Here is a 24,934-nt window from a genome sequence, read left to right as displayed (position 1 = left end):
GCTCCTGAGTGCTGAAATTAAAGGCATATGCCACCACTGCCTGGGTCTAGCACATTCTTTATTAAGTGTGGCTTTGACCCTTTTACTTGGGCGGTATTTTGTAACGGGCACGGCTCCTTTTTCTGTCCTGTCCCCTTGATCCTTATTTGTCCTGCATTAGGGTGGCCTGAGGAGTTTGAAATTCAGTGGAAACCTGTGGTGTTTCTGTCTTTGGCCATACTAAGATCATCACTCTTTCATGTGTTTGCACTGCCAGTTGGTACCTCTCTTCAGCGTTCTTGAAACTGATGCCCCAGAATTGAGCTGATGGCTTATACCTTAATCTTGCATTGAGGAGACTGAGGCAGGAGAGTTATTACAAGTTTGAATGAGGGCAGCTCTAGGTACAGAGCAAGACCCTGTTTCAACATCCACATCAAAAGAAAATGAACACCCATCCTCTGGCCCTCACTTGTGGCTGGTGCCCTTCTCATCTGGCCTTTAGTCAGTCTTAGCTGCTGCAAATGCCTGTCTATCACAGATGTGCTGTATCTCTGTCCAAACATTTCAGGTGTGTGCAACCCCTGCCCCCCATCAGAGGCCGTGCTTGAAGCCTCATGGATAGAGGCCTCAGCTTCACAGGCCCTCCAGGCCAACGCCACATCCTTTCCTTTATGGCAGTCCCCTGCCTCCCCTGGCACTGAGCGGTATTTTCCTCTAGTATTGCAGTTTAACTTTGCACCAGTTATGAGAAAGTTTAATTCCAGAAAGAGCAGCTCGGCTCTGATTGGGAGGGGGCAGGGGGCTCCTGCTCTCCGCTGTCCTGCTGAGCAGTGCTCCAGAACAGTTCACCCCACTCAGCGTCTCACTCCCTTCTCCTTAGCTGTCATCAAGCGCTCCTGGAATTCGGGGTTGTCTTGCTTCCTTCAGTTTTATGTCTTGATTTGTGCCCCTGCTGCCTGACCAAGAGTCCCCTGTAGACTTGTCACTACAGGTAGCTTTCAGGTGTTAACTACACACCATCCCTTTTCCTTTCAAAAGAAAGAAATTCCTTTAATTACCGAAATGCTGATGCCAAGGATGAAACATGTCCCCCAGGGAAAGGGGGCTTCAGTGGGGCACTTTTTCTCTGACAGACTAAGGGATCTGAGGCCTTGGGCTTGCAGCTAATTTAAGGAGAGTCATCTGGATATAATTGCATATTGTTTCATCTTGCAGCTGACTGCAGGTGTGGTGCATTTGAGATGGGATACCTCTGTTTCTGGAGACAGAGTATCAGGGTTCTAAGAACCCTTCTGACTGTCATACTGCAGCCAGAATAGGCCTTTCTCCTCTCAGCATTCTGTGTGTCATTTGCAAGTTCAAGTGCATTAGGTGGGCTCCTACGTCATTCACACTACATCTGACTGCAGTGGCTGGGCAATGTGTGTTAACCAGGATCCTGTGTCGGAGGTCGCAGGAGAGACCCTGGGCAAGATGCAGAGATGAATGCTGGGAAGGAAAGGTTATGGTGAGCAGCTTAGGCCCTGGCTCCTCTGAGGGATCACCAAACACTTGAGTGGTGCCTGGGTGTAGCCTGTGCTTTTTCTTTAGAAATGGCTTCAAGTACAGTTCAGGGAGGAAGGCGGGGTGGGTATGTGACCTGAAGAGTGGATCTCTGAGCGTTTTGCCTCCTGACACTTCCTGGGGAAGTGAAGTTGCTCCTTTCTTTATCCAGACTTTTTAAGTGTTAAGAATTTTTCTTTGACCAGCTGATAATCTTGGGTACAGTGTTTTATACACCAAAGTCCCGCTGCAACCTCTTACCCCTGTTTAAACGGTGATGCACACTTTGAGTCCAACACTCAGGAGGCAGAGGCAGGTGGATCTCTGGGTTCCAGGCCAGCAGCCAGGGCTAATCAGAGAAGTCTTGTCTCTAGCCCCCATCCCCCTCCCCAAAAAAGAAAATATTTTCTTGCATTGTACTTCATCTTTCTTGTAGAAAAGTGATTGAGACCTTGACTCTGTCACAGCAACTCCTCACTAGAGGTGTTTAGTGTGATTCTGCCACTCAGATTTTTTCTGAAAATCTCAGAAATCATTGCAGATTCATGTCGAGCTATGAAATAATGCAGGCTCCTTTCACCCTTCCTCCCCACCTCTATCTGTGAAGCCGCAGCATGGCCAGAGGTGTGTGTGTATGCGTCTGTATGTGTATTTAGTGATTAGTAATGCATCTGTATATGTAATGCAGTTGAGATGGTCTTACCATGTAGCCCAGGCTGTCCTGGAACTCCCACTCTTCCTCACCTGTAATCCCAGTATCTGTGCTCAAAAAGTCCCTCGCCAGCCATCATGGTGAAATACCCTTTAATCCCAGTGTTAGGGGGAGGAGGCAGCAATTATAAGCATTAATCGGTGTCACCCTTCCTCTCTGAATTATGGGATGAATCCCAGCATCATAGCCAGTACCTTTTTAAGAGTCAAGGGAGTCATTGCCACCTCCACCTTGGATTTGGGAAGGAGGGTAAAATCTCAAGGCCAGAAGATGCCTGGGGCCTCAGTTGCCGGGTGCATTCTGTGTGGGCTGGGCCTTCTGTCAGCTGGGGCAGCAAGCAGAGCTCAGCAGATTGTTTCTTAGTGCCACCAGTGCGTGTTCCCTGTTGGTCTCTTAATCAGCATGCCCAGGGCTTCCTGTGGAAATCTTGTCCCATGTAGATCCACTCATTCCTGTTGGGCGGGGAACTGGAAGGAGCCCAGAATCTGCTTGTGTGGAATGTGGTCTTCAGTAATGTGCCCGTTGGAGGGGACAGTTCTGCAGCAGCAGCACTGAGCAAAGGCCTGGTCTGAGGAACTTATCTCATGCCCTGCTGTGCCCCCAGGTAACAGAGCTGGAAGTGCTCATTGCTGCCATAACCCCTGAGCCTTCTGTGGCTGCGGGGGATGGTAGTGTCAGTTTGATTTGTGGTACATTCTCTTTGCTGCCTGTCATACTATGCATCCCAATCCACACCCTCCCATTGACTCTTTCTGACATCATTAGACCCCCACATGTTCCTTAACTGAGCCGTGCCCATGAGTAACAGCTCCTCTGAGTATGTCCCCTGTCTAGAAAGGAGAGGCAAAAAACCTAGCAGCTGTGTGTGCTTTTACAGACTGGGCCAAAGCTCACTGTCACGTGGCAGGGGCCCAGAGTGATGCCGTGGGGAAGGGCAGTCCCTGCTCCCCCTGGCCCTGTATGTGGAGTTTCCATTGAGCACCTGAAGCACGGCATTTAGTTGGTTTCCTACCATAGGGACAGGCGACTTGTCACTGGTCTTCTGCATAGCCACTTTCAAATTCATTACTTTAGATTTCACTAACCAGCCTTGACACCTCCCTTCCTACACTACATACTCGTGACTCACTTTCTGCACAGCACAGCGAGCTTGTGGTCACAGATGGTTTATGCCCTCACTGAGAACATGGACCTTGGCAGAACCACCTGTCCCTTCAACACTTGACCCAAACTGAAGGCAGGGACAGAAATTGGTGGCAAGTTCATGACCCTCATGCACAACTGCTTCAGAAAGCACAAGTGGCTGCAATTCACTGCTTTCTCAGAACAACCTGCAGGACGTCACAGCCCTCCTGTGGCAGTGTGTGTGGCATGAGTATTCCTGAATTCCTTTTCCACCCTGGGTTTTAGGAGTCCTTGGCGCTTGCCAACGACTGCCATCTCAGGCTCTGGAGAGTGGTGTGTGCATTTTCAGAGGATGTTCATGCTACAGGAGTTGAGGGGGCTGGGAGTGACCGGCTGGGGTCCAGCAGTGTGATAGTGGGTATTACTTCCTCTAGAGTTTGGATTGTGGCATTGAGATGTGGAACAGCCCCTTAAGGAAGGGCCCGGCATCCTCCAGCTCTAGACACTTCTGCAGGTGATTACATGTTGCTAGCGAAGGCTTGCTGCCTGTCCCCATTGTTAAATAAATAAATAAATATTTTATGTATGTGTATATATAGTATGCCATATAACATTGTTGTGTATACATTTGGTGTGTGCGTGCATATGTGTGTGTTTCCAAGACAGGGTTTCTCTGTGTAGCCTTGTCTGTTCTGTAACTTGCTTTGTAGACCAGTCTGGCTTTGAACTCAAAAAGATCCACCTGCCTCTGCGTCCTAAGGAATACCGTTGAGATAATATTTGACGTGGCGTGAACCAGAGCCACTCTGCCCATTCTTCCTCCAGAATTTAGGGTGGAGTAACTTTTCTTCAGCTTTCTACATGCTACTGTAGGCCTTGAAATTCTCTTTTCTTCTCTGAATGTAGCACACACCTTTACTCCTATAGCACTCCAGGGGCAGAGGCAGCAGCTGCGCTGGGCCAGCCTGATCTACATAGTGAGTTTCAGGCCAGTCAGGACTGTACAGTGAAACCCTGCCTCAAAACACCCCTAGTTTTTTTCTTGACCTTAAAAAAAAATATGTATATGAGTGTTTTTCATATATATATATATATATATATATATATATATATATATATGCTTGTGTGCCACTTGGTGCAATGCCCTTGGTAGCCAGAAGAGTGAGTCAGACACCCTGTAACTGAATTTACAGACAGTTATGAGCCACCACGTGGGTGCTGAGAACCAAACTGGTTCCTCTGCAAGAACAAGAAACAGTGCTTTTAACCACTAAGCCATCACCCCAGCCTGCAAAACAGAGTCTTTCTATGTAGCTCTGGCTATCCTGGAACACTCTGTGTAGACCAGGCTGGCTGGCCTCAAGCTCACAGAAATCCTCCTGCCTTTGCCTTCTCAGTGCTGGGATTAAAGGCTACACCCAGCCCACATTTTCTTGAATTTTATTATCCCTAGTTTTCTTTATCTTTGATTTACTAAAGTGTTGAAAAAGTATGTTGAATTTAACATACTTTGTGGTTTGATTTGGTTTTAAGACAGGATCCTTCTATGTAGCTCATAAACTTGGCATCCTTCTGTCTCCTTCTAATGTTGGGATTGATTACAGGTGTGCACACCATGCCTGGACCCACAGTCCTATTTTCCACCTGGAAGTGAAAGCTTACCTCCACCTCTTCATGCAGGACTGAGCAGCTGAGGTCTAACGATGTTGCTCCAGGTCTGGGTACAGTGTCCGGATGAGTCAAGGCCTGTGTAAGCCTCACTCTTGCCTCCTTGCTTGGGAAGTCACACAGCTTCTCTGCCTCAGCTTGTGATTTTATCTTTGTGACTTGACAGATCCATCCTTCCCAGTGCTTTGAGTGTTGCCATTCCTTCCTCTCTGTCCCTCCTTCATCCTGGTTCCTCTCATGGCAGGTAGAAGTGTATGGCATCTAGAAGAAACTCTGCAAACTCATTTGACCAGTGGTGGTAGTGCATGTGCCTTTCTCTTGGTTCTCGTTAGCTTCCCACAGCTTTCCAAGTACTTGGGAAAGTCTTAACCAAAACCATTTCATTGTAATGAGCTGTTTTCTGCTCATTCATACTCCTAAATGTACGGGAAGCATCCTTCCCTTGTGTAAGGAGAGCAGTATCATTTCAAGGCAGGGATTTCGCTGGTGTTGTATGTTGCTTGTCCCCTGGGACCTTGAAAGGAGGAAACATGGTGGGCAGCCTGGTTCCTGCCAGGAAAGTTATGGACCTTGCTTTTGCAGATGCTGCCAAGTCCTTGTTAGTCAGCTGTCCCACTGTCCCCCGGCAAGCAGCCAGGAGCCGGGGTGAAGTTCTTACTGGCCTGATGGAAAGCAGAAGGTAAACAAAACAGAAGTGAAAGTCGATTTTTTTTTTTTAGCTCATTCTTTTACGGGAACGGTTTTGTGGTTCTCAGCACTTCAGTAGATACTGGTTCCAATATGTTTGATTGACATAAATTACTGTAAGTCTGATTCATTTTCTCACTATTGATTTCTGTCCAAGGTGAAATTCATGACATTTAACAGAAAACACAAGTGATTTTTAAAAGATGCTTGTGTCAAGGACTGTAAAAATTAGGGTCAAAGTCGGGGACACTTGAGAGTCTAAGGCAGGCAGGTCATCCTAATTATTCGTGCAATCCGTGTAAGGTAAGGGGCAGCTCCAGTGCCTGTGGCCTGCTGCGTTGAATTCAGAGTGCTGCTTGTAATTGCAGTGTGAGACCAAACTCATTACCTGCATTAAGTCATTCTTTCCTAGTTACCCACCACAGGGCCTTGAACCAGACTGCTTCCTCCCCCAGCCACAGGTGGCCTTCTCAAGGCTGTTATTCTCAGTGCTGAAACTAGAGCCCTTAGGGACCAAGGAGTCATTGTTAACGAGATTATGAGATTGCGTACAGTGGCCTGTTCTTATAAATGGCTTGGGGTTAGCAGCAGTGACAGAGGTCCCTGCTGGTATTTTAAGAGTTTGGTGTTTTGAACAGCTGTCTTAGCAGTAGGGCTGGGAAGTTCCTTCCAGGAGCTGCTCTGAAGATGCTGCTGTTCTGTAGCTTTCTCTCTTCTCTCTCTCTCTCTCTCTCTCTCTCTCTCTCTCTCTCTCTCTCTCTCTCTCTCTCTCACACACACACACACACACACACCACACACACACAGAGAGAGAGAGAGAGGTCTGCTGCTCTTGCAGCCTGGGTACCTGCCCCTGTGGTCACTTTCAGCCTCCTAAGCCTTGACTGTTAGGAGACTCTTCACTTCCTGCCTTCTTTGTGGTCGTAAGGCCCACCATGGACTGTGTGGAACAGATTGTATCAGGCTGGAGCATCACTTGTCTGCTAGAGCTGGTCCTATCCTGGAACTTTAGCAGGTCCACTTCAGATGGGTAGCCTGGGCTTTCATTTCTGCTGTGTCTCAACCTAGACTATCTGTGGTTTTTCTAAATATAATTAACTGGCTAGCGCTTCATGCTCAGAGCAGAGGGTGCTCAAAGAGTGAAATTGCCTGCTGGCCCCAGCAGAGTTCCCTTCTAGCTTAGTGAATGTCCACTGCTGCCTGTGTTCCTGTCTGGAGAGCTCTATGGCATGATTTGGTCTGCCTTCCCATGTCATTTCCACAACCTTTTGTTCTAACCCTGGTTCGGGGCTTGCTGGAACCTGTGCTTCCCTGCCTGGCATGTCTGTCCTTCCTCACTCTCTGCATTTGCTCTGGGAAGCCTTGGGGGCATAGGCTTTCTTTCTAGCATCTATTTTTATTCAATATGCTTATTTAAAATCACTCAGTGGTGAAGGGTGAGTACTGCAATTCCAGAGGATCCAGTTGGTTCCTAGCACCCACAGGGGTGAGGCTTGAGCCACCTAAAAGTCCAGCTCCACAGGGATCTGACATCCTCTTCTGATCTCTGTGAGCACCTTGATTCATACGGGACACACATAATTAGCATAAATCTTTGAAAATTTTAAATTAAAACTGGCTTGGTGTTGATAGCTAATTGAGACTCTTACTGTTTAAGCACAGTAGTTTGTATTAAAATACAGTTGCATTAAGCTCATTACCTCTTGCATATTTGTTATGTGAATGTGTAAATAAGGTAGAAATAAATTAAAAGTGTGTGTGTGTCTTACTGGGAATCAAGCCTGGGGCCTCAGGCGTACCCAGCAGGTGGCCATTTAACTACACCATTTCTTAAGTCTTTGTAGGAAGTTATATTGTTAACTTCTGTGTGTGAAGACTGAAGCAGGCTGGGGGTGGAGCTGTTGGTGGAGTTTTTTAGCATCATGAGAGCTGGGCCCCATCCCCATCACCCCGTGTACCAGGTGTGTTGGTACATCCTTCCCAGGACTGGGAGAGACTGGGAAAATTAGTTCAAGGTTATCCTCTGCTTAAAAGGGAGTTTGAGGCTAGCCTGGACTATAAGTTTTGTTTTCATTCAGAAGACAACCTCTGGTAATCTGAGTTTTGGTTATACTTTGTTCTACGTAAATTTTCTGTTTCAGTTATAGTGAGACTTGGTTAATAAAATCTGTTCTCTACTTGTTACTGTGTGGTACTTATACCCATCATAGGTGAGCTGGCTGGACATAAGCACCATCTCTCTGCTCCTGGGTTCCAGAAAGTGCTTGCCTGTCAGTCACCACTGTCTGGTTTTTCTGCCCTTCCTTCAGTCTCTCATCTGACTATTTCTGAGAAACTATGGCTTCCCCCAGCACCTCAGATCAGACAGCCATTCAGAGAAAAGCCTAGATTGACCAGTGACAGGGACTTGGTCGTCTCCGGAGTTCTAATAGGTCACAGGTGCTGTTGGTGGCTTCCCTCTTTTAGACACATGGCACCTGTCGGAACACTTAATAAATAACCCTTCCTGCTGAAATATGGGTGGTTTGTGCTTGTTTTTTTAATTTCTTGACATACTTTTCACCCCTCAGTGCTACCTTCAAATCCCTCTCCGCCTCCTACTGACCTATCTTCCCAACAAGTCCCTTCTTACTTCCATGTTTTGGGGTGTTGTTTTGTCTTTTGGTTTTGATTTTGTTGTTCCTTGAGTTTAATTAGTGTTGCTTGAGCTTCAGTGGGGGCCACTTACTGGAATAAGCATCTTGCCAGTTGCTGTACCACTGAAGAAGTTACTCCCTTCCTCCTCCCTCCCTCCCTCCCTCCCTCCCTCCCTCCCACCCTCCCTCCCTCCCACCCTCCCTCCCTCCCTTCCTTCCTTCCTTCCTTTCGTTTTGGGACAGCCCAAGCTGTCTTTGAATCCTCCATCCTCCTGCCTCAGCTTGCAAGTGTTGGGATTTCAGGTGTGTACTGGCTCACCCAGCTTCTCTGCTTTTACTCCCTGTGTTAGTAGCTAGTATGGTACTATCTTGTCAGGAGGCTGTGTATGACAATTGCAGAAACCAAACCAAGCCCCAGGAGCTTCATTCTGTGGCAGCTAAGATGGGTTTGATGGGGTGTTCTCGGATGCATGCTCCCTCTGGGGCATTTCCACCCTGTGCCGGGAAGCATGCTGGTATGGAGTCAAAAGCTGTCCATTTACGGCATTAGCACCGTCCTTTCGGTCAGTCAGCAGTTTATGTTGAGGGCCTGCCCTGACCCCGGCCTGGGGTTAGAGGTGAGGACTTCACTCTTAACAGATTCCTGACACTTTCAGGCAGACTCCACTGCTCTTCCTCATGGCAGGTAGTTGTAAGCAAATCATGCATTCTACCATGGAGCCAGAAGCACACATCCGCTGTGTGGCACAAGACAAATGGGTTAAAACCAGCACTGCTGTTCCACTTTGCTTGGTGCACATGGAAGTATTTCTGTGTGGTCAGACTGGCTTTTATGCCTATTTGTTTCCAAAAGAAGTAGATGTTTCAAGTTAGGGTGTGTCAACTGTTCATCAAAATTGGAATTTTTGACCAATCGGATGTACAAGACACTTAAGTAGTGGTGGAAATGAACTTCCCAAAATACAAAACTATTGTTCTGCTTATTTTTTGTTGTTTGTTTTGTTTTGAGACAGGTTTCATTATATAGACTAGGCTGGCCTCAAGTAGTTCACAACAGTTCGCCCACTTGCCTCTGCCCCCAGAGTGCTGAGATTAAACTTAGTACTTACTATCTTTCTGATTCTTTGAGAGGGGATCTCACTCTATAGCTCAGGCTGATCTGATCTCAACAGCAGTCTTGCCTCAGCTCCTGAGTGCTGGCATTACAGGTGTGCGTGGCCACCACAACTGGCACTTGGGCCTATTGTGCCCAAGTGGTTTAATGCTAGCTTTGTGAGCAGTTCAGACTCTCGGTTCCAGGTTTTCATGGAGGCATCCAGCTGCGGGCCAGAGGCCTGCACTTGGGTCTGCAGACCTGCCATGCTTGACTGTCATCTAGACCCTAAAGACCTTTCTTTGTCTTATGTCTCAGTTGGAATCCCCTGTTGGCTGGATTCAGGTCTCACTTCCTCGGGTAGATTGATGTCACAGTTAGTGTGCTAGAGAAGGCAAGCTGTTGACACCGTTGTCTTGGTCATATTGGCAGAGTCTGTCAGCCTTCAGTTTCCACGGAAGTTTCCTTTGCCATCATTTTCCATTTTGTTTCTTTCCCCCTCTTTTCTTGGTCTATTTCTCGTGCTGTGGAAAACCTGTTGGAAAAGGGTGTGACTTCTATCTTTGGCTGTCCTTTGAAAGGGGGATGGGAGGAGTTCCTTATCTTTTCAACTGAGCTTGTCATTTTTGCTATATTTTACATTACAAAATACATTTTTATTTAGTATATATCATGGCATCCTGTTCTTAGGAGAGCTTACTGTTGTGAGTGTGTTGGTAGTATTTGTTCTCAGGCTTTCTGAACTCTGCAGTTCGTGTCCTCTGAAGGGTTCTTTCCCTGGCCCTTGCTTTCCTGTTAGATCTGCTATCAGGGGCATCTGTGTGAGGGAGAGTAGAGGCCCACGGACAGGCAGCTAGAGCCCTGAGCAAACAGGCACACCCGGATGTTGGCATCCTTCGGTTCTTCCCGCTGTCTGGTCAGATCAGCTGAAGGCCTCCCACCAGGAAAAGAAATGGAGCTGCTGCAGCCCCGTGTGAGCATCTGAAAGAGGGCAGGGCCCGAGCTTGGGTGTGCACAGCTTAACTCGTGCCATGGATGGGCCGTTCGCTTTGCGCCGTCCCACTTTAGCTAGTCTAAAGACCTGATTGACTCTTCCCGAAAGTCATCCTTTGATTTCTGCAGAAGTGAGAGCTGGCATAACAGCTTGGAGGGAAGGCGAGTTGGTTGTGGTGGCATCTAACCCTGCTCAGAGGGGGCTTCATCCACCCCCCACTGGGAGTCTCACCCTTCCTTCCAAGGTGACAGCCATCTACACCCTGCATGTCTCCGGGGACTGTGGAGCTGCCCTACTGCTGAGCTGTCTGATTTCCAGCTTGTAGACTGCTGTCCCTATGGCCTCTTCTCCTGTCCCCTTCTCACTGTGGTAAAGTCTACCAACCCTAAGAGTTTAAACTGTTTGTAGACGTACAGTTTCATGGTGGTAGCACTTTCACAGTGCACATGCGCCTGTCGTTGCTAATGAAAGCAGATTCCCCCAGACTGCTCCCTGAGACTGGCGGCATCCCAGCAAGAGCAGGGTGGGCCTGTGTGCAGTCTGATGAGCAGGAGGAAGCTGCTTCTGTTCGTGCAGGGGCGTGTTTGCCTCCAAAGACAGCAGTTGGATGGTGGAGTGTTTATTGACGTGTTCCTTTCCAGAAGGTTCCAGTTGGAACTCCCAGGCTTGACATTCCAGCACTTCAAGATCTAGCCTGCCCACCACATCCTCCAGCCATCTGCCATTCTTCCCCGCTGCCCACTCACTGTTCCTGACATAAGCCCTCTGGCCTCTGCTAACAGGCCCTCCTAAGTAGCACAGCCTTCTTCCTCTGTGTCCCACCAGGCCTGGGTCTGCTCAGCGTGTTCTGTTCCTGTAACCTTGGATGTAGTTGAGCATCATTGGTTTGGCCTGCCCACACTGCCAGGCCTCTTTGATGTTTGGAATGATGAGTCCTTAGTGCCCGGCTCATCTCTGGTGCTCATTAACTCAGCCAGTGCCCAGCTCATGTCTGGATAAATTCCTGGTGTAGATTCCAAAAGAGAACTCTTTATCCTTTTTATAGGATATTCGACATGAAGCCAGTGACTTCCCATGCAGAGTGGCGAAACTTCCTAAGAACAAAAACCGGAACAGGTACCGGGATGTCAGCCCCTGTAAGTACTCACTGTTCCCACTGCCCCATCACACTTCCCAGTTACAGCTGCCACTGTCCCGGGTGGGGTAGAGGTTGTGACCTCATTGTCTCTTGTTGTAAGCACAGGAGACACAGTGTCATAGCTCGCTTTCACTGTTGCAGACACTGGGGCTCCAGTTTCTGGAAATCTGGTGGTTGAGAGCCCTTCTCTTTAGCTCTGTGTTGTGGTGAGTCATTTTCCTCCCCGAAGTGGAGTAGCTTGGGCTTAGTGCACTGCCTTTTTGGGGTGACTCAGCAGCTGTGCCCCTGGCTCATATGAGCCCGGTTATGAGCCACAGTGATGATCACAGGTACTCCACTCCACCAGATGTGTAGATCCCGCTGGCCCTTCACTTTGACTGCTTAGGACTGGCAGTGCCCACTGGCCTGAGCCCGCCCCCTCTGCCTGGCTCCTGGTCTAGAAACACCTTCAGAGTAAATAACCAAATGTGTAAAGTGTGGAAAGCAAGAAAAGCCAAAACTGGATGCAGGATCTGAATCTGCCATTAGGACCCAGGGCTACTGACTCCACTTGAGGTCTGTAGACATTATTCCTCAATGAGGGTTGTGACTACTCAAATCTACATGGCTGCCAATCAAGTTCCTGGGAAACATAAAGTGGGTCTAGGGTTAGAACACAAAACTTGTGTCTCTTGGCCGGCCACCCTGGTGGCTCTGGTTGTCACTATGGGAGTCACACTCACCGTACAGGAGTGTGTGGAAGTGAAGCAGCGGTGTAAGCCACTAAGCCTAGTGCCCCCCAGGTGTGCATTTAGTAAACACGAGCCATTTGCAGCGCACTTGTAGGTCCCTAGGTGGAGGGTGACTGAGAACAAAGCGACACAGCAGAAATCCTTGCTGATGCTCTGGAGTCCTGGCTGACCATATCAGACTGTCCCCTCTCCCACTGCCAGGATGCCCTGGGATATCCACCAGCTGTCCTAGATGGGGGCCAGCACTGCAGTGTTCCCTTGCAGCACATGGGATTATTCTCAGCATTGCACCCCAAGCGTATTCTTGTCTCTCTCTTTCTCCACATACTCTCATAGAAAAAGGAATTTTCTGTTCATGTTTGGGGCAGGAAAGATGGTTCAAAGTGAAAAGAGACCTTTCCAGCTCAGAGTGCTGCTGGTACCATGGGCGTTGTGAGTGCAGACCCTGCGCACCCCCAGGCTCCTCTTTTTTTTACTAGCTTGTGTTCAGCAAGGAAGTTAACAAGATGAAGAGTTTGCTCAAGGCCAGCTGGTGTTGTTGGAGTCCTTGAGGTCATCAGTGCCTCTCACAAAGGTTTTATTGTTTGTGTATTGAGAAGTAGGCTCATGCAGCCCAGGCCAGACTGAAACTTGCGGTGCCACCAAAGCCAGCCTTGAACTCATGATCCTTCTCCCCTCCTCCCAAGTGTTGGGATTATAGTTGAGTGTTACCAGGCCTTATGGGCTCGCCCTACCTACCTACCTACCTAATCTTTTTTGGTCCACTTAAAAGTAACCCAGGCACCTCCTGACCTCCAGGAAATAGCAGGTACAGCTGTCTTCCGAATAGAACCCGCAGGCTGCTGTACTCCCTTCCCCTCTAGGCTCAGGTGAAAGATGTGATTGAATCTTCCCGACCAGGTTCCCCTGGGCCATAGCAGAAAGAACAGGTTCCCGCCTGTGACAGCCGCAGGGAAAGAATGGCAGCCCTTGGGAGCCACTGCTCTGTGACAAAGTAGTGAGGGAAACAGAAACAAAAGCACAGAGCTTTGTTTGTCAGGAGCCTGCGCAGAACTTCCCTAGCGAGTTTGTTCCTGGAATTACATCTGTGCACTTTTACTGTGAGAACCTTTTACTTCATTAAATCGCCCCCTGCTTGAGACAGGGTCTCACTATGCAACTCTGACTTTCCTGGAGCTTACCGTGTAGACCAGGCTGGTCTTGAACTCCTGGGTGCTGGGATTAAAGATGTGTGCCACCACTGCCCAGTTTAAACCCCCTTGTCAGTGTCTCAGATCAAAACGTCCAAAGAGTTTTTCGAGACAGGGTTCTGTTGTAGTTTTAGAGCCTCTCCTGGAACTAGCTCTTGTAGACCAGGCAGGCTGGTCTCGAACTCAGAGATCTGCCTGCCTCTGCCTCCCAAGCGCTGGGATTAAAGGTGTGCACCACCACCTGGCCATCCAAAGGGTCTTGAATCACTTGATTGCACATGGCTCACTGCTGCACATGAGGTGGATACTCTCTTCTCTGCAGTGCTTGAGACTTGGGCCAAGTCATCATGTTGGTACCACCTGAGACATCTGTATGTGACAGCAAGCTGGGCAGCTCTTGGTCAACTGCTTCCTCTTACAGCCTCGACTTTACCCTGGGAACCTGTGTCGAGCATTAGGAGGTGGATCCTTGACATTCTCCTGTGATCTGTAGCCTAGGATCTGCCTTCCCAAGGAGGGCATGGTCTGGGTTGATGGCTGTTCCTGTGGAATGTGACATTTCTGGTACTCAGAGATGACTAGTGTCACTTGAATAGGGAGGCCCTGCCAATGTGCACGCTCTTTAGACTGTGGGTCCCTCTCTCTGCCTTCCTTTAAAATGTAGGCACTTGGACCCCAGGATTAACCCAGCTCTGCTTTTGTCTTTCAGTTGATCACAGTCGGATTAAATTGCACCAGGAAGATAATGACTACATCAATGCCAGTTTGATAAAAATGGAGGAAGCCCAGAGGAGCTATATTCTCACCCAGGTAACAGGCTTTCTGAACTGTGTTTTTCATGTTACCTCAAGAGCTTGAGAATGCTGTTGTGTTCTCATCAGATGAGATCAACATGTCCTTGAGAAGTTCAGGGCTCTCATTGGCCAAAAAGCAGCAAGAAAAGAAGTGTGCTCCCTCAGATCATTGTGAGCACAGCGTCTGCCCTGGGCACTGTGAGGTGACACACTGAGCTGCCAGTGGTCTCCTAATGGGCAGGAGAAGACCTTAGACCTTGTGACCACAGAAGCGTGAACCTCGGCATTGAGTGCTTGTGGCAGCAACTAAGAGGGCTAACGGTTGGCCAGGCACCTCTGGGCCACATTAGAGGATATGACATCTCTTAAAAGTCCCATAGCTCTGGGCTACCTTCTGAGAAAGCGTGATGAACTTCCTGTAATACACCTTATGGTGTGTGACCAGAAGACTGAATGTCTGGAAAGAGGATAAAGCTTATTCTCAGTCCTTTTCTTCAGTCTTAGCCTGTTACCAGCAGGTTGGTGTTGTTTATCTTCGTCTCCTTGGTCATTCCATATCACATACCCTGGGCTGTAGGGTATTTGAGCATGACCTCTGCCTGCTATGTGGAAGTCAAATCCTAGTGAAGCCAGAAGCTCAGAGCCATCACAACTCTTTTCCCTTTTTTGTCCCAAGCCAGTTTGACTGACCAGAAGCATCCCAGGTGTGTCCCTGTCCTCTGTCCCTGTCCCATCCAGTCCCCTCCCTGTTCTCCCACCCTGGCCAATCAGTGTGTGTAGTGTCAGTGGGCTGTTTTCAGCTCTGTGGATGCAGGGCCAACCTGGATCCTTGTGCAGTGCAGAGGTTGAAGGACCTAGGTGGTCATCAGGTATCCTAGACATTCACCTGCCACCTGCTGGCTCTGTTACCTGAAGGAAAGTCACCTGCGTGACGCTGTTGTCAGTGTCCTTGCCTCACACTTGCAGACAGAGCACTCAGGGAAGATGAGAAGATGCCAGGTGCTGGCATAGGGAAGAAAAACATGCTGGGATTTACAGGGTGATGGCTTGGATCAGAGTAGGTGTGAGCTGTTCTAGAAGAGGTTTCGGCCCAAAGATGTGGCCAGCCCTGGTGTGGGTTTTCCTGTCCCACAGGACTAAAGCGAGCTCCCAGGACACTGCCATTCTTCTATAGCTGTCCACTAGCACTAGGCGAGCTCGGTGCTCAGCAGGCACCAGCTATGCCCAGGTCTTCGACCCCTCAGGCCGCCTCTGAGATGGTTTGTGGACCACATCTGTCACTTTCCTTGGTCCCGCTTTCAAGGCTGTCCATGCTCAGACTCCCCAGTGCTAGCTGTAAGAAGAGAGGCTGACTCTGCTCCATGTGGGTGCTGTGTGAGTCCTTCACCTACAGTAACACTGCAGTCTGTGAACAACTGCTGCCCTTAATCAGTGGTCTCAGGCAGAGAGGCTGGGGTGATCTCCTGACCTTAGAAGGTCACAGTGGAGACCCTGCCCCATGCCGCCTCTCACCCACATAGGAGCTTTGTTCTCTACCCCCATGCTTGTAGGCAAGGAGCCCAGTAGAGCCCCTCAGCCACCATCCCAGACCAAAAGACATTCTGTGCAGAGGTGACCTTCACCGTATGATGGACTGTGGGACTGGGTGACTGACCACAGAGCAGACAGCCTTAGCAGCCATTCTGCCTGAACCTCCAAACACTGTCCCTGGCTGACTGCATGTTGTGTTTGTGTGTCCAGTGTTGTAGAGTGTATATCTTGTGTGTTTGCAGGGCCCTTTGCCAAACACGTGTGGGCACTTCTGGGAGATGGTATGGGAACAGAAGAGCAGGGGTGTGGTCATGCTCAACCGTATCATGGAGAAAGGCTCGGTAAGTTCACCCCATGCCCCTTGCTGCTGCGGTCTATGTATGCAGTCCATAAAGCTTTCATTTCCCTGAGTTCCTATTTTCAAACTCCTTTACGTGACACCTTTTTATTTTAAAAACATAAATACTACATAGATACACATTTGTTACCAGCAAGACAGGTATGACTAGAGAGAGAAGCAGCAGCCCGGCGTTGTGGCGCCTGATGCGGACGCTCTGCCTCACTGGCTCTACTTTCTTGGTACTGCCTGTGTAGTGAATACTAAGCCCACCTTTTTGACTGGCAAGACTATGCCTCTTGATGGCAGAGGTGGCTCCGCAGAACTGTGGGACACTGGCTTCTAGATTTGATGGGCCACCATAGCATCTGCTGGTGAGTTGTCTTCAGGACACGTGGCATTGTGAGTTCTCAAAACTCTGGGAACACCTCTCCTCAGGCTCTGTCCCTTCTGTCTCACACGTCCAGAATGGCCCGCGTCACTTGGGTCTCACTACATGCTCGCCTCTAAGGGCAATCAATGATGCAGCCTGCAGACCCTGAGTGGCTGGTCCTGTTACCTAGACCTGTCTCTCTCATTCCCCAAACCATAGCCTAGACAGGTCTCAAGTTTGTTTGTTACCCTGCCCTTTGGTCCAAGGGTCTAAGTCACAGTGGCACTGTGTCTCAGATCTACACGTCATCAAACAACCAAACCTCCTGTCCCTTCTCTCTTCCCATTTCTGTGATGGGCACTGAAGTCTGATTTTGAGTGCTACCCAAGATCAGCATGGGGCAGAGCCAGCTTCATTTCTTCCCTCCCTGGACATGGTTGTCACTTAGAGACTTTCCAGCTCCAGAGGTTGAGGTCCCTGGAAAAGATGAACTGAGAATTGTTGGGACCAACTGGAGCAACAGCCAGTAGCAGAGAACAGGAACAGAATGTCCGAACGTCTTTCCAGGCACAGGCTCTGTGCTGTCTGTTGCTCAGCTGGGGTACTGCTCTAGCTTCTTCAAGCTCTCAAGAATCCTTCCATCCCCTCCGAAGACAGCAGTCACACCCGAGGGTGGAACCAAGTGCACAGAGTGAGGGCACGCATCACCAGCAAGTGGCATGCACCCACAGAGCCTAAGGGTCCCAGTCACTCGTGCTAGCTTCCTTGAGGCTGCTTGACTCCATACTGTTGTCTGGCTTCCACCTCCTGTTTTTATAGAACATAATAATAACAGATGCAGAGCCTGCCAAGTGTGGTCAGTTGACAAAACCAGAGGGCGGAATTTTAAATCAACCCATTATCACAAAATCATTAGATATGGGGGGCTGGAGAAATGATTCAGTGGCTAAGACTGCTTACTGCTCTTGCAGAGGACTCAGATTCTATTCCCAGCACCCACAGAGTAGCTCACAACCGCCTGTAATAAAAGTTCTAGGGGATCCAGCAACCTCTTCTGACCTCAGTGGGCACCAAGCAAGCACATGGAACACAGAAATATGTGCAGGCAAAGCATCCATACACATAAAAAGTAATAAAATATTAAATCTTTTTTAAAAAGTCACCAGACATGGCAGGATTTACTGTGCACGTGTGTAAGGGTACACATGCTTGTACACATGCTTATACATGTAAATGTGTGTTGCTAGGGGTCCTGGTGGCCCCTTGTAGTTAGAAGTTTGCATTAGAGCAGCTGTTGTCACATCACAAGGTCTGCTCTGTAGTTGGATAACTGCCACCAGGTCTGGCTTTCAGTACCCTGGGCTTATCATAAGTAGATCCTCCATGACCACCTTCCCCAGGATTCCTGTCTTAGCCATCGGAAGCACAGCCGGTCCTCTGGTTGCTGTAGCCCATGGCAGCTTGTCAGTGGTCCTTTAGAACTATTCTGCTCCACTTAGGGCCGAGGGAGCAGCGTGCTCTGTGGGGTGCACATCAGCAGTCCCAGGGGTGGGTAGAATCCAGGATGGTACATGTGCTGCTCCCCTTACCTGCTTCCAACCATCCCCATCCATAGAGCTGGGTCTCAGAGGCCTGAGCTGCATATAGACTCTATACTGTTTCCTCTCAGACCTCCCGCCTTCATACATGGACCAGGTGCTTATGAAACCAGCTGTACCATAGACAGTGTGCATTAGCCTGGGGCTACCAGGGGCCAGAGTTCTTGTTAGTTCAAGAACTTAGTTGAAACTTAGCTTAGACGTGGCCACATGGTGTGTGCTGTGTGTAAGCGCAGGACTGCTATTTATACAGTGGGAGAGAGCTGGGTGAATGTAATTTGTATTCCAAAACACAGCCTGTTTGTCTCGTAAAACTCCGTGAGAGCCAGAGTTGGGGTTCAGGCACTTGGTAGCCCAGGCTTCTTGGCCTACATCCTTTGGGGATGAAAACAGGCCACCCTGTCAGGAAGACAGCAGTGACTGTCATAGTTTCTTCCCCAGACTGTCTGGCTCTTCGTTTTGTAAGGACTTGCATGAGCTTCAGGCTTCATGGTGGAGATGACTATAAACTTGGGATGCCAGCATTCTGGCATTGCAGCCTTCCTGGATTGGATGGGGCTGGCCAGAGGGCCTTGGTGTCAGTTCCAGCGATGGCCTGCTCACATTCCAGGAAAAGTCAGGCTTCCGCTCAAGGCAGCGTGTGAATGCATGCCACCAGCTAACTGGAAGTAGGGATGGTGTGCTGTTTTGTTGTGTGTTTAAAAGCAGAAATTTTTATGGGAAATGACAGAATGTGGTCCTATAGACACCTAATTAAATGTTAGTTGATGGACATTTGACTGTGTGCCAAAATGCCTCTGAAATTGTAGATTTTGCTTAAGTAGAGATCTCTCAGGCTTGTTCTGGGTTTCTAGAAGTAAAAGTTAGAGTCTGCCTGCCTTGCTTCTAAGGTGAGGACACCCACCACCTCCTCTGTACTGACAGCCCCTTGGCATTCTCCCTGCTCATGGTGAGTACCCACCCTAGCATAGTGGCCTGGGATCTGACTATGGGAACAAGTGACTCATTCAACTCTCTCTGTGCACAGTTCACTAGCACCTAGCCTTTGTGTTATGATCTGCTCATGCTGACAGGGTGGCCCTAGCTGAGGGGCTCATCTCTCCAGTTGGTCTTTAAAGGTGGGATGGGTCATGGGTTGAGCAGGCCAGACCTTGAAACCGAGCTCTCTCCTTCCCTTGTTGGCGTTGTAGACCCTTAATTCCTATACTGCTTTCTCTACCTTTTGCTTTGGTTTGGGGGGAGGGCAGCACTGGGCCCTAGAAGAACAGGACCCATAGGTCTGCAGTTCTGTTCAGCTTTGTCTCTTCCCAGCCCCAGGTCCCAGTCCCACTGTGCTCTGCCTCCTTGTCTTGTCTCCTGCTTTCCCCTGAGACACTACCCTGTCAGCCATCAGGACCTTTTCTCCAAAGAGCCTCTTTGACCTCTGTCTTTGCTTGGCTAGCCTGAGCAACCCCGCCCCCCCTCCATCCCTAGGTCATCTTTATTCCCTGTCCCCCTCTATTCTCTCCCCCATCCACCCACCCCGAGAGAGGGAACATCTCCCAGCAGACTAGGCCAGCCCTGGAACAGGCCAGGCATGTGAGCTCTGTGTGTTCTGTACCAAAGAGTAGCTTATTGCATTCCTTGAGGAGGTTCAAGGTCTCTGAAGTCTCCTCTGCCTGGGCACCCTCTCAGTCCTGCCTTGGAGAGCCAGAACAGCTGTCTGCCGCAGGACCATCGGAGCATCTGAACTTACTTCATGGGGTCTGTGAGATGGAGATCCAGCCCCATCTCCTTTCCTAAATCCCAGACCAAATCTTTGAGTTCATCAAAAGCTGTAATTATCAGCATTTGAATGAGGATCAAGTGGTTTCTGAAGGTAGCAGAATAGAGGGTCAGGACAGTTGTACCTTCTGAACTGAACCGGATTGGAATGAACTGGTGAGCTGCACCTTGCAAGTTGTCCTCCCACCTCTAGTGGCTGACTGGAGCCTCTCAGCCTGATGAGGCTCCAGCCCTGTCCTGTTGCTGTGCGTTTCCTTGTGGGGCTCTGGTCTGTTGAGATGCTACTGAAGACATCTGAAGGGCACAGCTGTGTGGTGTGGTTTCACATCACAACAAGGACCAGGATCCTCTGTACTGTGCTGCTGTTGCTGGGTGGGAAGTGTGAGCCTTACAGGTCAGGGTAGGAACTGTTTTACCTGGGAGACCCCGGCCTCTGAGTTCTCATAGTTAGCAGACTGCCCTCCAAGTCTCCTGTCTCATGTAGCAGCCACTCAGGGTAATCTAGTGTTGTTTTCCCCAGTTAAAATGTGCCCAGTATTGGCCACAGAAAGAAGAAAAAGAGATGGTCTTTGAGGACACACATTTGAAGTTGACACTGGTATCTGAAGATGTCAAGTCATATTACACAGTGCGACAACTGGAGCTGGAAAACCTGGCTGTAAGTATGGCGTGTGTGAAGTCTTCTAGAAATTGTTGGCTTGCTTTTGTCCTTAGTCCTCAGGTGCTGGTTCCAGCTGGAGTGTTCCCAGGAATTGTGAGCCCTGTGCACAGTGTGGCCCCACACCATGTGAGGTCTTGCTGCTCTAGGAGCCTGTACCCAGGCACCAACAAAGGACAAGCAGCTCCTACAGCGCTCTCTCATCTTTGCACCAGTTAACACAGTTCTAAGGGAAAAAGGCAGCTTCTTACCTGAGAGTGGTCTGTTCTGTCTGTGGAACTGGAGGGCTGAAGCTGTGCTTGCAGGAAAAATGACAGCAAGCTTGCACCTTTTGTCTGGTCTGCCTTAAGGAGGGCTCACCTCACTGCCCAGGTCTCCTGTAGCTGAGACTTTCTCACCAGGTCTTAGGTAGACTTGCCAACAAAAGGAGGTTCAGGGGCATGGCAAGAGCCTGGAGTTAGGAACAGTAGAAGCTCTTTGGTACAGAGCTGTGACTGAGGAGGCCATATGAGTCCCAGGTATGGTGGAGCCACTGCTGGCCACTTTGCCTAACTGCTGAGTGGGTCCGAGGGACATCACCCCATGTCTTTGCTTTTTCTAGTTTCTTTCAGACCTGAGCTTGCGACGGTCCTGGGAGGTCTTGGGTGAGAGGTCAATAGGTACCTAGGATCCAGAGAGCAGAGAGGAGGTGAGGTAATGGCTGGACCACCAGAGTAAGGCTTGTTGGGCCATAAGGAAGAGTTGGGGTCTGCTGCAGAGTGACAGTCACGTATCCTTAGACTTCTCTTGACTCCCTGCTGGTGGTGAGACCCAAGTCCAGAACTTAGCTCAGGTTGCTGGAGTCTAGAGAGGTGTGAGGCCCTGTAGTGGCCTAACAGAGGAGCCTGGAGTGTGGGGTGAGGTCATGGAAGTTCTGGAGTGTCACTGATGGATGGGGGTGTGGTAGACCCTGTCCAGTGCTCTCCAGTATTTGCCAGCCTGGCTTTTTAAGAGTGACCTCTGATAACCTCTGGGAAATATCTGCTTGTTGAGGGAGACAGACAGAGCGAGCAGCAGAAGTGTGTCTGTTGGTGGCAAAGCCAGGGCAGGAGCACTGAGGCTTTGTCTAGGCTTGCTGCTTTGAGGTGGTTTCCTTGTAGCGGGACAGGTCTCAGGTCTCACTGGTAGTCCATTCTGGCTTCACATTTACAGTCCACCAGGCACAAGGCCAGCTCAAGGGCTTCAATATTAGGACTTTTCTGGAACCTAGAACAGAATCCATTTGGAGGGATGGACAGGCTGGAAGAAGGTGGCAGATGAGGAGCCCTGTGCTCTTTGTAGGGATGGAAAGAAGACTTTTTGCATACTTTCTTCTAAACCAGTTTTTTAAACATATTTGAAACACCTCCGTCTCTGCACCCAGTATAGGTGGTGTTTGCTTTTGCAGGGCAGTAGACAGAGCCGCTGCAGGGTTTAAATGACCCCAGCTGTGCACACCACCCTGTGTCTATAGCCACACTGAGGGTTGGCCATGTCTTTCATATGTTTATACCACAGCAGGGACCTCCTGTACTTTGCAGACAGATGGCACCTTGCTATCACCAAGCCTAGCCTGGGCATCTGTAGCTGCTCCTTTCCTCTCACAGGCTGTAGCCCTCTCTGTAATTCTAGGGCCCTGTCCCCTGGGGTCTTGCCTGCAGTGTCCTCCTTTAAGAATACTGAACATAAGTTGGGAAGTGGTGGCACATGTCTTTAATCCCAGCACTAGGGAGGCAGAGGCAGGCGGATCTCTGAGTTCAAGGCCAGCCTGATCTACAGAGTGAATGCCAAGACTAGACAGAGATACCTTGTCTCTGTTTAAAAAAGAATGCTGGACTGTGGAGCAGGTGAGATAGCTCAGTGTGCAGAGGCATTTGCCAGTGACCTGCAAGTTGTTTTCTGACCTCCAGATGTGCATGTGACACCCCTCACCCCCAAATATCTGTAAAATTACTGGATCATCTAGGAAAGGGCAGAGTGGAAGCAGTGCTGCAGGCCATTCTTTTTGCTCAACTGCAGGGCACCATGGGACAGTTCTACAAGTGGGTGTGGTCCCTAAGGTGAATGAGTGTGTGGCAAACTCATAGGCAGTTGCCAGTGGAATGCTGGCTTGTGTACTGTATGGCAATCTGTCTTTGGAGACTTGAATTATCACAGTTTCTTCCAAAGTAACAGTTGCCTGACCCATCCCAGAGGTCCCCAAGCGATCCAGACTTGGTGCTAGACCCCCCCACACACACTCACAGGAGCCCTTCCTGAGATTTAGGGTGCCAATGCCCCCCCACAGGAGCTCTTCCTGAAATTTAGGGTGCCAATGGTGACTTCTAGGCTAAAACGGTTGTGGCCACCTGTGCATGGGTATGGAAGGGACAGAAAGATAAGAGGATTGTCTACTGCCTAAGAAGGTTGGCCAGGAAGTCACTTGATGCTCACGTGGGGTCTGTGCAAACGATGTGCCCAGCCTAACTGCAAGTCTCTCTTTTAGACCCAGGAGGCCCGGGAGATCCTGCATTTCCACTACACCACATGGCCTGACTTTGGAGTTCCCGAGTCACCTGCCTCCTTCCTCAATTTCCTTTTCAAAGTTCGAGAGTCAGGCTCCCTCAACCCGGAGCATGGTCCCATTGTGGTGCACTGCAGCGCTGGCATCGGCAGGTCGGGGACCTTCTGTCTGGCTGATACCTGCCTCTTGCTGGTGAGGAGGCTGTGCAAGCCCAGGAAGAAAGGGAGCATCGTTGAGCCCACCCTGTGGCTATCCACAGACACTCTTCTTGGGGGATGCTTTGTTGTAGCCTTTGCCTTCGCCAGTTCCCATGGCAGTGGCTCAGTCCCTTCTAGCTTTGTTCCCAGGGCACTCCCAGATGTCATGGCAGCCAGCCATCCCAGAATCTGCATAGCTCATGTTTAGAGGGTCCCAGTTTGCTGCATTTTTCTCCCATTTTCTTGAGTCCTTTACCAGCCCTCTGTGACTTTCCTCTGGCTGACCCAGTCTTCCTGCCTTGCAGATGGACAAGAGGAAAGACCCCTCTTCTGTGGATATTAAAAAAGTGCTTCTGGAGATGCGCAGGTTTCGCATGGGGCTCATCCAGACGGCTGACCAACTGCGCTTCTCCTACCTGGCTGTGATTGAGGGTGCAAAGTTTATCATGGGTGACTCCTCAGTGCAGGTCGGTGCTATTCTGCTTAGCACATGTGTGTTGGTGTTGGGGCTCAGTTTGTAGCTGAGGATAGGCCATGCAACCTGTGCACATACATCAAGACTTATCTTTGATAGTAACTCCAGGTGTAAAAGATCCAACTTTGGGGCTGGAGAGATGGCTCAGAGGTTAAGAGCGCTAACTGCTCTTCCAGAGGTCCTGAGTTCAATTCCCAGCAACCACATGGTGGCTCACAGCCATCTGTAGTGAGATCTGGTGCCCTCTTCTGGCCAACAAGCATACAGACAACACTGTATACATAATAAATAAATCTTTAAAAAAAAAGGTCCAACTCTGTTGAGGTCAAAGGAAGTAACTCCCTTTTGCATGTGCCATTGCTAGAGTCACTAAGTGGGCCGCCCTTCTGCCTGCCAGGTGCCCTGCAGAGCCCTCAACAGAAGAGCACACTTGGTTCCCTAAAGACTGTCCCAGCCCTTTGGAGATGGAGGCAGGATGGCAGGAGTCCAAGGCCTGCCTGGCCACCTGAGACCCCACCTCAGAAAGAACAGATTTACCTCCCAGATAATTGCCTAGAACCAAGACCCTCAGAGCTGCTGCTGAGCTGTTGGCTGCTCACCTGGGGAGACCTAGAACAAGTACTCATGGGCTTCTGTCACTGTTCTCCCAGGATCAGTGGAAGGAGCTTTCTCATGAGGACCTGGAGCCCCCACCCGAGCATGTCCCCCCACCTCCCCGGCCACCCAAACGCATCCTGGAGCCTCACAATGGGAAATGCAAGGAACTCTTCTCCAACCACCAGTGGATGAGCGAGGAGACCTGTGAGAACGAAGACAGCCTGGCCAGAGAGGAAGGCAGAGACCCCCTAAGTGCTGTGCATAGCATGAGCAGGTGATGGAGGGGCCTCTATCCTGGCAGAAAGTGCCCATTGCCCCTGGATGTCCCTATGCAGTGACAGGTTATAATGGGATTCCAGTGCCACCTTGTGGTGCTTGTATGATCTGCTCAGTTTAAACTGGGCAGGTGTTGCAGCTTGCTTGCTCACCCTGGTTGAGCACCCACTGGTAACCGGAGCTGCAGACCCTCTACTTGGAGAAGGGGCGTGTGCATAGCAGTGTGTGGTGGAGTAGGGATGATAAAGTATATGCCTGTAGGAAGTGGCACTGTGAGCCAGCTCCCGGGGCATCTTTCCTAGAGGGCAGTTTGGAG

At 49.8% G+C, this 24,934-nt stretch overlaps 1 protein-coding gene across 1 annotated transcript in view; it reads left to right on the top strand.

The window, feature by feature from the left end:
• The window catches only part of Ptpn1 (protein tyrosine phosphatase non-receptor type 1), a 48,562-nt gene that overhangs the window by 20,432 nt on the left and 3,196 nt on the right, over positions 1–24,934 (top strand). Inside the window, exons 2-8 of the mRNA XM_057780869.1 lie at positions 11,485–11,575; positions 14,208–14,308; positions 16,065–16,163; positions 20,415–20,552; positions 23,056–23,265; positions 23,576–23,737; positions 24,396–24,616. Coding sequence (XP_057636852.1) covers positions 11,485–11,575; positions 14,208–14,308; positions 16,065–16,163; positions 20,415–20,552; positions 23,056–23,265; positions 23,576–23,737; positions 24,396–24,616 — 1,022 coding nt within the window. The remainder of the gene's footprint in view (positions 1–11,484; positions 11,576–14,207; positions 14,309–16,064; positions 16,164–20,414; positions 20,553–23,055; positions 23,266–23,575; positions 23,738–24,395; positions 24,617–24,934) is intronic.

The sequence above is a fragment of the Chionomys nivalis genome, chromosome 9 (genome assembly GCF_950005125.1).
Source record: "Chionomys nivalis chromosome 9, mChiNiv1.1, whole genome shotgun sequence".
In the NCBI taxonomy this organism is placed as follows: domain Eukaryota; kingdom Metazoa; phylum Chordata; class Mammalia; order Rodentia; family Cricetidae; genus Chionomys; species Chionomys nivalis.
This window is presented reverse-complemented; position numbering and strand designations above follow the sequence as displayed.